The sequence below is a fragment of the Pipistrellus hanaki genome (assembly GCF_964339955.1).
Source record: "Pipistrellus hanaki genome assembly, chromosome: 3".
In the NCBI taxonomy this organism is placed as follows: Eukaryota; Metazoa; Chordata; class Mammalia; order Chiroptera; family Vespertilionidae; genus Pipistrellus; species Pipistrellus hanaki.
Genome location: NC_140505.1, coordinates 42,625,193 through 42,644,320, shown reverse-complemented (window position 1 = coordinate 42,644,320; position 19,128 = coordinate 42,625,193). Strand labels below are relative to the sequence as shown.

General features: G+C 41.0%; 1 protein-coding gene across 3 annotated transcripts in view; it reads left to right on the top strand.

Annotated features, from left to right (window-relative positions):
• The first annotated feature begins 12,766 nt into the window (after positions 1-12,766).
• GPC5 (glypican 5) overlaps positions 12,767-19,128 on the top strand; it is a 1,228,272-nt gene continuing 1,221,910 nt past the window's right edge. The window contains exon 1 of one of the 3 annotated variants that reach the window (XM_084876722.1): positions 12,767-13,269. In XM_084876722.1, the coding sequence (XP_084732848.1) occupies positions 13,107-13,269 (163 nt within the window). In that variant the 5' untranslated portion in view covers positions 12,767-13,106. The remainder of the gene's footprint in view (positions 13,270-19,128) is intronic. The other 2 variants (XM_084876724.1, XM_084876723.1) reach the window with 2 other exon arrangements.

Below are 19,128 nucleotides of genomic sequence, written 5' to 3'. Positions count from 1 at the left end.
TAAAATGGAACACCCATTTGACCCTGTAATCCAACTTCTAGGAATGAATCTCAAGAAATCAGAAACACCAATCATAAAGGATATATGCATTCCTATGTTTATAACAGCACAATTTACAATAGCTAAGATCTGGAAACAGCCTAAGGGACCATTAGCAGATGAGGGAATTAAAATCTATGGTACATCTACACAATGGAATACTATGCTGCTATAAAAAAAAGAACTCTTACCATTCGCAATAGCATGGATGGACCTGTAGAGCATAATGCTAAGTGAAATAAGCCAGTCAGAGAAAAAAAAATATCACTAATTTGTGGAATATAATGAACAAGATAAACTGATGAACAAAATAGATCCAGAGACAGAGAAACATCAAACAGATCGTGAAACTTCAGAGGGAAGGTAGGGGAGGGTAGAAGGTGGGGAAAAGAGATCAACCAAAGGACTTATATGCATGCATATAAGTATAATCAATGGACACAGATAGTAGGTGGATGAGGGCATGTGCTGGGGGGTGGGTGGGTATGCCCAGGGAGAGGTCAATGGAGGAAAAAGGAGACATATGTAATACTTTAAACAATAAAGAATTTAAATTTTTAAAAAGGTGCCCTGTGGTGCATCTTTTAATCACAGTATATATAAAACTAGAGGCCTGGTGCACGAAATTTGTGCAAGAGTAGGCCTTCTTTCCTCTGGCTGCTGGCACTGGCTTCCCTCTGGCACCCTGGACCCAGGCTTCCCTCACAGCATTGGCTTTGTCCCGAAGGATGTCTGGTCTAATTAGCATATTATGCTTGTATTATTATAGATAGTTCTTCAGCATCTCATCATTTACAAAATGGGCAGTTAATAATTATCTTTGATACTGCTTTATTCTAAGGTTTTTGTCACTCCATTTTAATGATGGGGAAACTGAAAAATTAAGAGAATTGTTATGAACAAAGAGTTTACTGCATGATACCAAATAAAATCTAACAATGACTCATATATTGAAAGTATTTGATGCCCTACTTTATTAGAGACATCGCAAAAAATTTTTTGTGTTAGTTAAATTTTAATAAAACATTTTGATTGACTATTATCTGCATTTATGTAGAAAGTTCAATGTTTTTCAAAATCTGCATTAAAAATTACTTTAATCAAAATAATCAAAATATTATACTAAGTAATAATAAAATGCTTACTATACCTCCTCCCTCTTCCCCCACAAAAGAACATATATACATAGCTCATGGACACAGACAAGAGAGTGGTTATGGCCAGAGAGATGGTGCTAGGGGCTGGGTGGAGGAGAGTAAAGAGTGTGAGGGAGAATGGGAGCATCTGTAAAGTAACAATCCTGATATATAAAAACGACTGGATGGATGACCAAATAGGCTGTGAGTGGGAGGGAACTCCCTCCTGGCACCGGCCTGGGCATGGTGGTGGAAGGGAGCTCTAAGCCCCGACCAGGGTGCAGTGGAACTCTGGGTCTGGAGTGATTGGGGACATGGCCGGCCTTCAAACTGGACCCTGACAGGAGGGAGAAGGGACCCTCCTGGCTTTTTCACAAATGATTGTTTGCATCAGTGTTGTTTTTACATCATATTTTCGTTGTTTTTATACCATGTCTTTGTTGTTATTATATCATGTTGTGATTGTTTATTTATCAATAAGTTTATATATTATTTTCATATACGGTACATTTTACTAATTTTCTTTCATCTCTGACACTTCTATTATACAGAAAGGGCAAGTAGTAATATTAAACTATTTCCTCTAATTAATTCTCTTTTAATATGCACAAATTTTGTGCACCAGGCCACTAGCAAATAAAAATAAAATATTCTGAGTCAGCAAGGATAGTTTTATTAATAAAAACAAACAAACATCAGGGTCTTGTGTTTGTTGAAATCAATGGAATAGGGAGTGTGTGAACTGGGGAGAAGACGATCAGGTCCCTTTGGTAAAAATAGATCTGAGATAATGGTAGGAAGCTCACATTTTAAAGCAAAGGAGGTAGATGAGAGAGCAGTCCTAGAGGGAAAGACCTGTGATAGATGCCAGAAGTGAAGTTATGAGAACCAATGGATATTCATTTCCTAGGACTGCCATAACCAATTATCACAATAGCCACAACTCTGTGGCTTAAAACAACATAATTTTTCTTCCCTCACAGTTGAAGAGGCCAGAAGCCTGAAACCCTGGTGTTGGCAGGCCTGGAAGCTCTCAGTGAGAAGTCATCCATGCCTCTCTTCCAGTTTCGGGGGGTTGTCAGCAATCTCAGCATTCCTTGGGTTTAGTTGCATCACTCCAATCTCTGCCTCCGTCTTCACATCTCCCTTTTCTGCCTGTGTCCTCTCCTATTCTTATAAGGGCACCAGTCATTGGCTGTAGGGACCACCCAGCGTGATTTCATCTGGAGACCCTTAATGAAATACGTCTGTGAAGACTCTGTTTCTAATTCTGAGGTTCTGGGTTGGAATGATTTTGGGGAAGGGGAGCACTATTCAATCTAGTATATCTTTCTGGGGATTTGTAGAAAAAGAAAAGCAAGTCCTAATGGAAAAATACAAACCATTAGGAGACAATAGGAAGGGGGAGAAACAGGCAAAAGATAGAGAAAGAAATGTTGGAGAGCTAGGAGAAGGAGAACAGTGCACTGCCAGGGACGCTGAAGAGGTCAGAGACTTCAAAAAGAGAGTGTTTAGCAACCTCAGGTTCAATATATAATATATTTGCAAAAATTGACCACTAGGTTTTGGATTGATATGATTTATGAACATCAGGAGAACAGATATATAATCATTTGAGAATGTGGGAAGGAAAGGGAGAGTAAGAAAAACTAAAATGATACAGTATACAGGAAATAGATCAGATGAAGGGTTTTTTTCTCCCCAAAATAGGAAACACCAAAATGCAATTTCCCTTCAAGAGCACAAGGTTGCCAATTATGTAAAATCTCCCTGGACACATCCAGAGAGAGGATTTTCTCTTCCCACAAAATCTGGATCAAGACATTTGAAAAGTGGTCAGAGCATGGGATTTCTCCTTTCTGCCTGAGAGCATGAACTGCTTATCCCTTTTCATATGCAAATACAAAGAAATAGGCTGACTGTTAATTAAATTGCAGACATTTGTAAAGTAATATCACATCTAAGGATATTTAATAAGGCTTGTACATGGACCTTATTTATAAATTGCAAAGATTAAACATATGATAAAGGGGATCTTTAGATGGAATAATTAAAGATCAATTATGACAATGGTACACAGCAGTGAAAGCCTCTGGAAAACTTCCTACGCATTAATCAAAGATAATTATCAATTATGAGGCTTTATCATTAGTCGAGTGTCTACACTTTGCATCTTAAAAAGCTGATGATAATTAGTCTCCAGTTCTTGCTCTAAGTGCTCATTAGGTTCAGAGAGGAAAGACTCTTCCCTTTTAATAATGACTTTTAGCTCATGACCTTGGGCAACTTAGACTCTCCTGTCCATACATTGACTTGAGATAATACTTATTTTTTCCACTACTGAAAAAAATAATTTGATAGTTGCATAAATGCTAATTAACATGAAGAAACCATACTATTAATATGAGGAGGCCAAAAGATTTTAGTTTTGAATAGTTGTTGAATTCAGAGGAGCAGATTTATTATCCTAATTATATCTAGAGTATAACTAATAGATCAGGAACTAATGACAATTATTTTATCCAATTGAGAATAATAACAATGTCTATTTGTTGAGTGTTTATATGAACCAAGATTTATACAAAACACTTCACATATATTTTCTCTGTTAACCTTATCGATAATGTAACATAGCTATTCTTTTCTCTCATTTTACATAATAAAGTGTCAGAGTGGTTTAATAACTTATCCAATATGACAAAAATAATTAATAATTATTCTGGAGAATGTCTGATATGTACTATTAAAATTAATCTAATCTGAAGGTACTAATATTTAAGATATTGTAATGTCAGAAGTTGCAGGAAAACAATTAGGAAAACTAATTCTTTAACTCTTGATTACATAATTGATTTGTAAGTAACATTAAACTTTTAAGACACCCACTTCACATCTTTTTTATGGAAAAGTAAATGAAAAGAAGTGAAGCAGAAATCAGAGATTTGTTGAAAGTAAAACGCTAAACAATACAATGATTTGTACATAATTTTAATTGGGAAGTTATAACTTGGTTTTAAAGGTATTTATTGATACTGTTGCACTTTGCAAGTATTTAATATATATATATATATATATATATATATATTATTGATTTTGTACAGAGAGGAAGGGAGAGAGATAGAGAGTTAGAAACATCGATGAGAGAGAGTCATCAATCAGCTGCCTCTTGCACACCCCCTACTGGGGATATGCATGCAACCAAGGTACATGCCCTTGACCGGAATCGAACCCGGGTCCCTTCAGTCCCCAAGCCGACGCTCTATCCATTGAGCCAAACCGGTCTCGGCACTTTGCAAGTATTTAAAAAAGTCTAGTTATTAAGTTGCAGTTTAAGGGTTGAATAGTGCTTAAAAATAAACAAGTCTGATAAAGGTAATATAAGAAACATGAGGATGTCAACTTGGGGCTGAATTTGTTCAGTAAAATCATGGGATATCCACAGTATGTAGTCACTCACTGCTTAGAGAGTAGAGGTGGATATGGCAGGCTTATTTGAACTCATAAGCTTATAGTGTGGTAGTTAAACTTTTGTAGATCCCTAGTTCTCCCATGAAACAACCAATATACAGTAAGGACCACAGTGTGGTGATTGAGGGGGTAGGGGGTAGAGGTAAGAAGAGGGCATAGAGGAGATAAATGGTGATGGAAAAAGGAAAAAGAAATAAATAAGCACACACAGAAAAGAAAAAAAGGCCATGTTTTAAAACTTATTTTAATTTTTTGAAAACATCTATAATAATAAACGTGTAAAATGCGAATCGACTGAACCAAATATTATAGTAGAACAACCATCTGAATGATCTTTTGGACGACCGCACTATGACCACACTGGTGCCAGGTCAGCCAAGGCAGGTGCGATGAGATTGGTTGGGGGACCCCACCATTGCCCCACAATTGCCCTGCAGAGGGAGGCCCAGGCTTCTGGCTGGCGGGGCAATCAATTGGGGTTGAGGAAGCTCCGTAATCGCCCCAAAGAGGGAGGCCCAGGCCAACCTCTGTGTGGTGGTCAATTGTAGAGCCCTGGCTGGCAGTGCTGCTGCAGGTGGGCTGGGCCTCTCTCTGCAGGGCGATCCATCTGGGGCCCTGTGATTGATCATGCCACAGAGGGAGGTCCAGGCCAGCCATGCGATTGCACCCCATGCCTGTTGCCCTCAAAGAGAGGCAACCAGTGGCGGGGGGCACGGGAGAGAGAGTGGGCAGTGCCACACAGATGGCAAGCAGTGGCAGTGGTGGGGTGGGGCCAGCTGCCAGCAGCAGGGGGAAGGAAAGCCTCGATAGGCCCTGATTGCCAGCCAGGCTTAGGGATCCTACCCAAGGGGTCCTGGATTGCTAGAGGGCGCAGGCCGGGCTGAGAGTAGAGGTGGATGTGACAGGCTTAATTGAACTCACAGATTGTTCAAGTAAGTTCATACATGGATTTTGTGCACCAGGCCTCTATTATTTATGAAGGAATATTATGTATTTCATATAGATAACAACTAAATTTATTTGTTCATGCAGTCATCTTTTCTTAAAATACTAGAGGCCCAGTGCATGAAATTTGTGCACTGGAGGGATGTTTCTCACCCAGCCTGCACTCTCTCTCCAATCTGGAACCCCTTGGGGGATATTTGACTCATAATCTGGGACTGCTGGCTCCTAACTAGCCTGCCTGCTTGCCTGATTACCTCTGACCGCTTCTACCTCAAAGCCTGATTGCCCCCTAACCACTCCCCTGCCAGCCTGATTGATGCTTAATTGCTCCTCTGCAGGCCCAGTCACCCCCAATTGCCCTCCCCTGCTGGCCTGTTTGCCCCCAACTGCCCTCCCCTGCCAGCCATCTTGTGATGACGCAAGGGCAAGAGGGTTACCTAGGCTTTTATTAGTATAGATAATTATAATATACCTAATGGTGGAATTGAATTTTGAATGCGAATTTTGTTCCATTTAGAAACAAAAAATAGTTGGGGTCATATTAGTTAGTACAAACTGTACATTTGGAAATGAGAGAACTTTGTACTGTATTCTTTTGTATTATGATGTATGGAATTTACATGTGTGATGTATATTACAAATCTGAGGACACTATTTTCACATTTTTAGATAGGAACTAGAAGAAAATTATTTGAAGAAATTTAGTTTCATAAACTTGTTGAGTTTTTTTGGTGTCTTTTTTAATGTTTTTATTCTCATCCAGAAAGCAACTAATTTTCTTATTTCTCAGTACATTCTCAGAAATAAAATGTCTATTAGAAATTGCAAATATAAAAACTATAAAATTAAATACAGTATGAAATACTTTTGAAATTTTCAACCAGCTTTATTTATCTAATGCTCTTTGTGAAATAGTTCCATTGTCTTTGCCTTAAAGCATAATTACTATGAGTTGACATAAGTACATTGACTATATTTCAAAATCATGGATAAATGCATACTGGTGATTAGCCAATGAGGATTTTTGAATTGGACATATAGATAATCAGTAGATATCTAATTTTAGAAAACATTTGCTTGAAAATGTGTTTGCTGGTCAGTTTCCCAAATGGCTTTCATGTAACTTTCAATGTGGTGTCTGGTTTTAAGCATTTTATGGAATGTCATATTTTTTATGAGCTCCCTCCTGCAGGCAGCCTTCTCTCAGCCATTGTTCTCTTGACCCAAAGAGACATCTGGGAGGATCTCTCAATTTCCTTCTGGTTACTTGGTGGCAGAAATTCATTACTAAGTTCATCTGGGGCTGACCTCCAATTTGACTCCCTTTAATAGTGCAGCTATGGGATAAAGCCTGCACTTGGGAGGGATAGAAAGACAGCAAGGCAAAAGTAAAATTTTCTTTTTTAAAAAAATAGCTAAGTGGAAGCACCTGCATTGAGGCTATTCTTGTTCTAACAGCTTCTTACTCACCCTCATTAATATGAGATGGCTAAACACACCACACTGGGGAGCAGTTTCTTAGTTCCATATGGTGACAATCCAGGGGAGGAAAACACGACATGTCATGCAGAGCTAAACGAGGGTTGCATTTGGGAGCAAAGTGAACCAGTAAGGGCAGTGGAAGGCAGGCTTTGTAGTGACAAGAGGGTTAGGTGACCCTTGGTTCCATGGAAGAATGCGATTGACTTGTTTGATAATTTCACAGGCTGCTGGGAGGGAAAATTAGTTAGGCTGAAGATAAGGTAGGATGGAGCTGGTCTGGTGGCTAGAGGAGCCTTTCCTGCTGGTGAGAGGGGGATGCATATCTGGCAAGAACAGAACCAAGGCTAGGCCTTTGAGCCCTCAAGAGGCCCAACGATACCAAGACAGCAAATTGACTTTTAGTCCTTACAATGCAGTTCTCAAGATTAAAAGATTACTGGGGGGCAGAGGGCGAAGCAAATGGTACCTTGTCCAACTGCGGAGGGAGGTGCTATTGGGCCAGGGTTAGAACCCTGCAGGTCTCTGGACTACTGTGAAGATGAGGTCCAGCTGGCTGCCCACAAGGAATAGCACTGAGGACCAGGCCTTCTCCCATATAAGATAGGTTGAGTCAAGGGGCCACAGGACAGGTGTTTGGTTTGTCAGAGCAGGAGGGCGTAGTGGCTGAAGGAGCATGGGAGATGCAATGCCTGGGTAAAAATTGGGTATTTATCAGATCTGTGGCTTTTGGAAAGTTATTTTAAATCTCTGTAAGTCTGATTCTTCATTATTAGTATAACAGTCACTATCTCATGGGGTGGTTGAAATGTTAAATGAGATAATACCCATAATTACTTAATAATATTAACTATTCTTATTGTTTGAGTACAGAAGTTACCCCAACCAGCTTCTGGGGTAATCTAACCAGTGGTCAGTCTTAGCCTAAACTAGTAGTCGTGGTTAAGGGCAACATGATATCATTAATATCATCCTGACCATACTTGTGATTCTTTATTTCTCTTTACAAGATCTTGAGTTGTCACACTGTAAACAGTTACTTAGAAGTATTGCATTTAGAAGATTACTAAGCCTGGCTGGTGTGGTTCAGTGGTTGAGTGTTGACCTATGAACTAGGAGGTCATGGTTTAATTACCAGTTAGAGCACATGACCGGGTTTGGGGGTAGACCCCTGCTGGGGGCATGCAGGAGGCAGCAGATGAATGATTCTCTCTCATCATTGATGTTTCTATTTCTCTCCCTCTCTGAAATCAATAAAAGTATATTTTTAAAAATAAGATTACTAAGGTGTATTGTAAGTAATGACTATTTAGAGATCTTTCCTATGTAAGGGTATTGATAATTTGAAAGCAAAAACACAGTGCCTATTACATAAAAGGCATTTAATACATGTATTTTGTATAACCTTGAAAAATGAGGTACCATCACTATCAAATTATGGAAATTTCTCCCAAGCTTCATCTGTAATATTTACATATAAATTGAACAAAAGATTATAGTATGTTCATATAAAAGGCACTTTGCTACTGCTCTAGAACAGGGGTCCTCAAACTTTTTAAAGTGGGGGCCAGATCACGGTCCCTCAGAGAGCTGGAGGGCCGGACTATATGAACTACTAATCCCTACTGTAACACCTTGGCTGCACTCACTGCCCAAAAAACCTGGCGGGCAGGATAAGACTCCCCTTGGGGCTGCATGTGGCCCGCGGGCCGTAGTTTGAAGACCCCTGCTCTAGAATCTACATTAATAAAAGAGAAAGATACAAATTGACCGTACCTTTGTGACACCCACTAGCCAACCAGGGATGGGTATGCAAATTAACCAATAAAGATGGCAGGGCCAATTTGCATACACAGGTGCCCATTGGCCAGGAGCTGGATGCTTGCATTATTGCCATGTGATGATGCAGGCGTTCTGCACCACTCTAGCCACTCGGGACCTCTGGGCAGTGTGGGAAGGTGGAAAGGCAGCTCTGGGCTGGAGCAAAGGTGGTGCAGGCAGCCAGGGAAAGGAAGGCCCATTCTTGCACAAATCTTCATGCATCTGGCCTCTAGTGTTCATATAAAAGGCACTTTGGTATTGTATTCTGTTTAGAAGAAGGAAACTTGTCTTGAAGCTTCATAGCATAGTCAGCCTATAACTGTCCATTAGAGGGACACTGAAGGAAAATAAACCCTTTGAAGCCACTGTTGGGGCATCCACTGTGGTAGCAGTAGGAGATAAGATGTAGCAACAAAATATTTTTTTTTTTTTCTAATTGGAGACATTTTATATGGATGAAATATATTTTCTCATCAGACCCTACTCCATTTCTCTATACAACTTACCACCCAATTGTTCTGTTGAAATGAATTGCAAAAATGCTGAGAAGAGAACTTGCTTACATGTCTCTGTAATCCCTATTATGTCTAGGATAGTTGGTTTAAAAAAATAGTATGTGTGCAATCAGTCTTTGTTAGTTGATTAGATTTACTGAACCATCAATAATTCTCTGTTGTTTCTGTGATTTTTACCCTTGTAAGACAAGTTGATTTAGAGATTGCAAGTTAATAAATTGGTCCAGGTCATCTCTAAAAATTCTTTAAATGCTAATACTCTATGATGATCAAATCTACCAAAGAGATCTTAGTAAGGAAAAAAGCTTTAGAAAACTTTGGGGATATATTAGTCTTATAGTAACATAGAAAAAATTATAGTAGAATAAAATGCTATAGATAAAATTGTGTATATTTAATAATAAAAAATCTGACAAGTTAATAAATAGCCTTTGGTGTTACTGGATGTAACTCAGTAGGTTCCTTGGTGCCATGGAGTGACCCAGGAGAGCCTGTAGTTAATAGTATGGTCCTGGATTCTAATGTGTGGGTTTAATTCCTGGTTCCACTACCTAATGGCTCTGTTGGCCTTGAGCAAGTCACTTCATCTCTTTGTGCCTGTTTGCTCATTTGTAAACTGATAATAGTAAACTTCTTTACATGGTTGTTGTGAAGATTAAATAATGAATTAGTATCCATAAGAAGCACTTAGACTATTATCTGGCACCTAAGCACCATGACATCCTCATGGCTGTCTTTTCTTCTCTTAGATACAGCTGACTTTCAAGCAGTCTTTCCACACTTGGTGGCTAGAGAAGAAGAAATTCAAGGGAAACCCCCTCCCCATACATATATAAAGCTTTGCTTGAATTTAAAAGCAGCTATTTTTTTTTTTCAATTCTCATTTATTAAGAGAGCTTCTCAAAAAAAATCTAGTATTGATGGAATCGATGTCAAAAGCCAAATGAATGCTATTTCACTGAAGTATCTCAGCCATTGCCCTGGAATGGTTTTAAAGCAAGCAATCTACTGCTGAAAGTATTGCCTTGATATCAAATGGTCATTAAAAGTCCCATGACACTTAACTAAGACTTAAAATTATTCCTCTCTACCTCTTGGCAAGGGTTCATATTTGAGATTAAATTCCCGTTGAGTGGCTTAGGCATTTAGTACCCCTCTGCCTGATGCTTTTAAGGAGTTTTGTTGTACTAGAGGACTCCTGTCTTCAGATACCTGTAGACACTCTTGTCACTCACAGGCTTAGTATTGAGGCAATCACATTTAGAAAATGCATATGATAGAGCAATTCCTCTTCTGAGTATTTATCTAAAGAATATAAAAACGTTCACTTGAAAAAAATATATAGATATTTTTAAAAATAGAAAAATGTATATCTTACAAAAATATAAAATAATTCATTGCTGCATTATTTATAACAGCCAAGATACAGACACATCCTAAGTGTTCATCAACAATGAATGGATAAAGAAGATGTGGTACATACACACACCTCACAAATGGAATACTATCCAGCTATAAAAAAGATACAAGTTGCCATTTGTGAAAACATGGATGGACCTCGAAGGTATTATGTTAAGTGAAATAAGTCAGAGGGAAATGGAAAAAACCACATGACTTTTCTCATATGGAATATAAAACAACAACAAAAAAACCCCCGCAAAAGTAAAAACGAATTCATAGATATAAACAGCAGATGGCTGGTTACCAGAGGGGAAGCAGGGTGAGGGAGGGCAAAACGTGTAAAGGAGGTCCAATGTATGGTTAAGGATGCAAACTAGACTTCTGGTAGTGACCACGCTGTAGTGCATACAGAGACCAGATTATAATGCTGTATATCTGAAACACGTGTTATTAATCAATGTTACCTCAAACAGAAGAGGGTTAAAAAAATAAAAGAAACTGTATCTGGCCCTTTGCTTTATGGTTTCTAGTGCATTCCTTTCGTAAATTGTAAATTGAGAAAATTCCTTTGTGAGAAAGTCTCCTGACCACTCTTTCCTTAGTAATTCTTTGAGAAGTGTGTTAAAGAAATTCCAGAAGTGGGCCCTTAAAGATACAAAGTATTGAAATGCAAAGTATGCTGCTAGCCCAGCTGGTGTGGCTCAGTGGTTGAGAACCACCTATGAACTAGGACAGGGGTCTGCAACCTTTAAGACATAAAGAGCCACTTGGACCCGTTTCCGAAGGAAAAAAAAAACCTGGGAGCTGCAAAACCATTGCGACATTTAAAACAAATATAACACTGCATATATTGTTTCTTACCTTAATGCTATATACCGGATCGTGCAGTCAGCTGTCAATCTGAAGAAAAAAAGGACTTTTTCACTTAACAATGTAAAATATATTTTTGCAAATTAATAGCTAATTAAAATATTTAATTTACCTGGTTAATGGGATTTTTGCTCCTGAACCTCAGTGCACAGTGTCAGCACATCAGGGCTGTAAGACGTTACCTTCATTTTCACACAGGCTTGCCAGTTGTCGGAGCCGCGGTAAAGCTTCAAAAGAGCCGCATGCGGCTCTGGAGCCCTAGGTTGCCTACACCTGAACTAGGAAGTCAGGGTTCCATTTCCCTTCAGGAAATATGCCCTGGTTGCTGGCTGGATCTCCAGTAGGGGGCCTGCAGGAGGCAGTCAATCAATGATACTCATCATTGATGTTTCTAACTTTCCTCCCTTTCTCTCTGAAATAAAAAAAATAAAAATATGGTGCTAAATGGATAATAAACGACTTTACTGTGATGATAAGAATGTGATAAGATTTGAATGTAATTTTTACGACTTTTAAATTCAGAAAGTCATAATGCTACAGAAAAATGTTTCAGAGCAGAACATAAAGCAATTAAAAAAGTAACTTCTCAAGTACGCTCTTAAAACCTGTAAGTGCTATTAAGCCTCTCAATTGGGATCTTCCACTGTAAACCGTTTCGGCCTTTTATATTATGCAGAGATACTTTTGCATGCAATTTGAATTACAGAGGACCTAGATTTACAGGAAAAATTTTTCATCTTCGTTCTCCTTAGTGCTTCTTTTCATGTCTTCTGTTCTCTGAGCCTCTTCATACATTCGCTCTTTCTCTTTTTTCCCCCCAGCCTGTCCCCGCGATTGGCTGGCCGAGCGAGGACCGCGTTGGATTTCATTTATTTGTTTCTTTGCTCCATCGCTCTCCCATCTCTCCAGCGCGGATCTCCGCATTAGAGCAGCTAGCAGGGCTGGAGAGGCAACAGGCAGGGCGCCGAGGGCGTGGCCTGGCCGCGGGGAGGGACCTGGGGCGGGGCTGGGGCGGGGCCTGGCCGCGGGGCGGGGCTTGCCGCGGAGCGCCAGGGGCTGGCGCGGTCCAGGTTGGCGGTCTCCAGCAGAGCCGGTGGCTCCCGCAGCGGCGGCGGCCAGCTCCGGATGCCCGCGGGCTCTGTGCGGCTCCGGCTTCCTTCCCCGCCCGCGCAGCGCCTGCTCGCCCCCGCCCGCCCGCCGGAGAGGGAGCCGCGGCGGCGCTCTCCCCGAGAACTCCCGTGTCTCCGCCTCGGGCTCCTCCGGGGAAAGCTCGGTGCTCGCAGGTGCTGCCGGTGCGTGTCCCGTGCGGTCCCGGAACGCACGCCGCCGCCGGACTGACAGCCCCTCCGGGGAGGCTTCTCCAGAGCGCTCAGCGCCGGGCGCGCGGGGGAGCGGGGTCCGCGGTGGGGAAGGCGGTGATCAGGCACCGAGGATGGGCACACCGACCTGGCGCCTGGGCTGCTGCTGTCTCCTCCTTCTGGCTCTTGTTGTATGTACCCGAAGCGAAGGCGTGCAGAGCTGCGAAGAAGTTCGGAAACTTTTCCAGTGGCGCCTGGTGGGAGCGGTCAAGGGGCTGCCGGATGCGCCGAGGCCAGGTAAGGCGGTGCGCCTGGGCTCGGGCCGGGGCGTCCTGAGCGCGGGCACTGCGCCCAGCCTCCCGGGGTGGCCCTTTGTGGGCAGATGACCTTTCAGGCCCTTCGGCCGCTCAAGGTGAGTCAGTGAAGCCTCTGGGGGAAGCTGCGTGTGACCAGCGCGAGCGCGGCCGCGCAGGTTCGGGTCTCCGGGACCATGGGGATAGTCGGCGGCTGGTTCGTGCTTTGGGCATCTGCTTCCCGCCCGCTCCCTGAGTCTGGGCTGATGTGTGGGAACAGGCCAGTGAAGCAGACAGCTCTTCCGAGTGGGAATTTCACCGGGGCCCCGCCGGGGCTCCCCCCTGTGTGTGCTTTCTCTTTTGGTGGAAGGAGTTGGGTTGGTAGCTCTAAGTTTGGTACTAAAAACGCAAGCCGCATGCGGTACTCTTCTTTGCTGGAGAGCAGGGCACCGAGCGGGACAGCCAGTCTCCTCTGTAATTAGCCCGGGGACCTGGTACCCCCACCCGCACTGGCGTCCGAACCCTGGCACCAAATCCTCCGCCTGTGACCGAACTGGCCAGTATTGTCTCTCGGGATCACCTGGTAGTTTCAATTCCCGAAAGGTGTGATGGCAACAGGCGAACGAACCGAAGGTATCAGGGAGCCACTGAACCGGGATGAGACGCACCAAAGGTGGAAGGGGAGAGAACACAGTAAGCGTGGCCAGTGTAGATTCTGCTTCCTGTAAGCGCCTTTTCTGTGCTCCGTCGCTCCTGCTCTCTGCCCCTGCCCCTACCGTGCAAATTTCCTTCAGCTGGCGCCGAACCTCCCCTTTAGGGTAGGTTTGGAAGCTAATAGGTCTCAATTGTCAAACGCAATAGCAGGTGTCTGGAGCTGAGATCCTCCTGGAACAGTGTACCCTGACGATGAAGCTAACACAGACGAGACCTAGGAGCATACAGTATCGGTTAACAGAGAACTTGCGGAGGATGTTTGAGTCTAAAATCCGTTCCCTGCTTGAGTTTTTAGGATGAGGAGACTTGCTGTGAGCGCCACGGAGTAGCTGTTTTGCTTGATTGCTTTGCTGGTTATGAACTCAGTTCTGGAGTCATCCTACAAGGGCAATCTAGGCATTTGGAGACACTGAATCCATTTTAGTCTCTGTGACCAGCCTTTTAAACAAACACAAATATTTACTTGACTATCTGTTCAGAACTAGGTGCTTTTTCTGTGCTGTTTGAAACAACATAGTAGTTGAAATTCTCAGTTTAGGGCAATTCTTCTGTGCAATAGGACCCCTCTTTAAATCTGCTTTCTTATTCCGGTGCATTCTTTTCATCAAAAAATAAACCTCACTTACCGGTAGCTAATAAAACCTTACTTATCAGGGGTGTGTGTGTTGGGGAGGAGGACGCAGTGAGGGCATTGAGCTGTGAAATCCTCACCTGCATTATTAGATTCTGCCTTTCATATACCATCATTTTGGCTGATAGGTTCAGTGAATGTTGGCAGCTCCCTAGTAAGGCCTTGATTTCACCCAGCTTTCATATCTGGTACCCACTGGATGCAACACGTGGACTAGAAGGTTCACATTTCTAGGACCTTGTGTGTGTTTCATCTCATCTGAAGAGGAACTTCACAGCGTATCATACATAGCCTTTTACCAGCCTGTAAGGAGAAACTGAAGCTCTGTCCTGCAGAGAAGGAAATGGTTGTACTTATTTGGGTTTGATACACATCACACACACACACACCAGGATTCAGTCACCTTTCTTTTTTCTGAGACATTTTCTGAGATTGTTTCCCCATTGCTAGTACCTTTATTGATCGTGGCTTACGATGATGGAGGAATTACAGTAGCACCTCCTAATGGGGCTGTGCAGGGTTGCACTCTGAGGGACATGAGTGGTGCTGGTGGGAAGAAGTGCTAACTTCCTTTACTATTTGCAATAAGAAAAAGCCATAGAAGAGAATTATTCTGAATTAGAATCACCCAGTAAAAGGCACTCACATATGAGTTTGATATAATTCTGTACTTTTCTTGTCGCTGTGTTATTGTTCAAATTTTATCTTAATAGTTAAAGGAAATATTGAGCTGTTTCTTTTAACATTGATATTTCTCCTCCTCCCAGTAAAAAAAAATTTCATTCCCAAACTGAGTAAACCGCACATAGGACATGTGGCATAAATGCTTTTCTTAATTTTATATGTTCTTTAACATTTAGCTTGATTAAGTATAGTAGTTGGCTATCTTGTTTTCTAAAATTATCCTCAGTCTCAAGAGAGAGCATAGCTAATATACAAGTAGTAATTTCCACATTAAAACACAAATATTAATATTCTCTGTAACAAATGTATTTATTGAGCACATAGGCTTTCATCGAGGAAAGCTAATACAAAAAATATATTTTATTGATTTTTTTACAGAGAGGAAGAGAGAGGGATAGAGAGTTAGAAACATCTATGAGTCATCGATCAGCTGCCTCATGCACGCCCCCTACTGGGAATGTGCCCGAAACCAAGGTACATGCCCTTGACCAGAATCGAACCCAGAACCTTTCAGTCCTCAGGCTGATGCTCTAGCCACTGAGCCAAACCGGTTTTGGCGAAAGCTAATACATTTACATTTCATATTTGTTTCCCTTAAATTTTATTTTCAAGTGATTTCTTGCATTTCTAGTTCAAAAAAGGTTCATTTCTGAGCTATCTAGCCAAATGTTTTGGTTTTTTTTTAAATAATATAAGCTGGTAGAATAACTTTTAATTTAAAAATTTCCATCACCATCTGTCCTCTCTATGCCCTCTCCCACCTCCCCACCACAATCACCACACTGTTGTTCATGTTCATGAGTTCTCTCTCTCTTATTTCTTCCTTTTGGCTGAAATACTTTACCACCCCCAATCCACCCCTCCCACCTGCTCTCTATCTATTTTGCTTGGTAATTCAGTTTGTTAAATTCTACGTTGACTGAAGTCTTCGAGTACTTGTCTTTCGCTACAGTTTCTTCCTACATTTGTGACTTTTAATCTTCGGTAAACTACAAATTTGAGATTATGAAGGTGGCCAGGGGGGTTGTCATGTCAGCTGTTTCTCAGCTTCCCCTCACCTTTGTTCTCTACTGGGCTCCAATTCTTTTAGGCCTATTGAGCTCCTAAGGATGTTTGGATGAGAAATGTAAAAAAGGAGAGAAGGTGTAAATGTGATTAGAATTACAGATTTCCCTGTGTTCTGATTTTGTTTCCTAAGTAGTAGTCAAGGTGCCCAGTTGCTCTTGTTTATTTTATTCAGAAAAGCACTGCTAGAGAAAGTGTCTTTTAAAGGTCCTTTTATTTTTATGTTATTTATTGGGGAAGAGGGATAATGCTTTCCCATTGAAATTCTCTTCACACGTGCATTGTTCACACATGTATTATTTCCTTTTTAAAAGAAGATAATTCAGAAAGCAGAGGTTTATAAAAAGTCCAAGACTACATTCAGTTAATTTATATACAAACTGGTTTTTAAAATGTGCATGTTCGTTGATACAGAGAGTAGTTTGTGAAAGACAACAATTTCCTGGTAGCTTTTGGCCATAATGGGATAAAAAATAAACTTGATGTGGCAGGATGAAATCATGATACTATAGGACATTTTCAGTAGAGCTCCATCATTTTAATTTTTTAACTGCTTTCATTGTAATCAAATCTTATAATCTCTTCAAGGACAGTGTCATTTTATTTTCACACTCAGGAGAAACTATCTGGTAACTGTGGAGTTAAGAAGTATAGACATTTGGATTTCAAAACTTGGTTCTGACACCAGAAGCTCGGTGACCTAGGTTAATGAATCGTCTTCTTTGAACCTCTGTTTCCCCATCTGCAAAATGGGAACATTAATAGTTCGGAAAGGGTTGCTGCATTGGTGATATGAAATAATGCAGCGTTTTTCAACCGCTGTTCCGCGGCACATGTTGCCTGGTGTGCCGTAGGTGCAGACAAGACAAGAATTTTATAATTTTTCACTATTTTGTTTACTTAATATTTCATAATAAAGTAATTATAAAATACTTTCTTTGTGTTTATTTGATTCCTATTCAAGAGAAATACTTTATATATAGTCAATATAGGCACAGAGTTAAATTTTTTAACATTTTCTAATGGTGGTGTGCTTCGTGATTTTTTTCATGAAACAAATGTGCCTTTACCCAAAAAAGGTTGAAAAACACTGAAATAATGGATGTATGTAAAATAGCACAAATCTTACTGGGGCGGTTTAGTGTATTGTAAGTGCTCCAAAATGCATTGTTGTCATTAGAGTTTTTCTTCAGTGTCTTGATTTTAACTGGACTTGGCCTCTAAGGGTGAAATTTTACTTTTAGATCTCTATATATCAGAAGATGTATTTATAGCATCCTAATGTTTTGTTTTGTTTAGGTCACAAATGATTGTTTTTAAAGTTGGGAAATATGTTTCTATCTGAAATGGCATTTATTGTGCTATGGCGACTACTTTGTTTCTTTTTGTGAACTAATGGAAACTCTGAGGAGGAAATGAGGCTACACCGCTGCTACCCTGTTTCCCCGAAAATAAGACAGTGTCTTATATTAAGTTTTGCTCCCAAAGATGCGCTAGGTCTTATTTTCAGGGGATGTCTTATTTTTCCATGAAGAAGAATACGGTACACATTTATTGTTAAATGAAAATAAAGGAAATTTATTACCTGTATACGGTACAGTAGTACGGTAGTTGTCAACACAAATCAGACAAACTGTGACTCCTACAGTATCAAGAATTTACTCATTTATTCAATGGCAATCATGTCATCATATTCTGGAACATCATCATAACAATCCAATTCCTGAATTTCCTGGTGAATTTCTTGTGACTCCATTTCTTTCAGAATCAGTGGACCAAATCTCTCATGTTTAGCAATAGCATTCTGAGACAGAGCCTGGGGGGGCCTTATTTTCCGGGGATGCCTTATATTTCACTCAGAAGGAAACCTGTAAGTAGGTCTTATTTTCGGAGGATGTCTTATTTTCGGGGAAACACGGTAGTGGCAGCACCCAAAGCTACTGCCTTCGCTCACATCACCACCAGTCTGCTGTTGGTATTCAGGAAGGTGAAATAGTGTGAATGGAGTGGCTTAGGGAGTCACACAATGAGATGGCTGGTGGCCATCTTTGACAGCAATCTGAAATTATTGTTTCTCAAGAACTAACCCCCTTTGGTTGATGAAAAAGCGTAATTATGGTGATTGAATTTTCAAGGCTATAAGAGGGACCCATGGTCTGACATTTGGGAAGATCATTGTCGGGATTGCCTCTGTTGAAATCCATCAGCCAAGAATCACCAGAAACAAACCTATTGTTAAATAAATTAGGTTCATTTCGCTTTCAAGGAGGATTGCACATGGCAGGAACTGTGGGTGTCTTGGTAAGAGGTGTTGAGAGAGGGTTTCTATGGGAATTGGGCTGTGCCAGGTGACCACAAGGAGGGTTTAATTAGTAGGACAGTTCAGGAATTGGGCATCTTTGTCATTTTCCTATGTGTTAGGAAGATTAAGGTGTGAATAGTTATCATTAATGGAATGCAGTAGTCACTCCTGTTGGTGGAAATAGTGGGGTGTTTAGTTATTTTTTGGGTTTGTAGAGTCTCCTTGTGGCTCTCCTGCTGCACCACAGATCTCAGGGGCTTTGTCTGATCTTTGTGGTCTTATTCCGTGCATGATGTCTGTGTTGAATTGTAACATTAAGATCTCCTTCCAGTGTCAGGGAAGTTTGTCACTTTCTCCTCTAGACAGTCCAGTGTGAGCTTTGATGTCTAAGAGAATCATGGGTTTCATTTTTATCCAGGCCTTTTAGTAAAATTTAATTAAGTTTTAGTAAAACTTAAAGTGAGTAT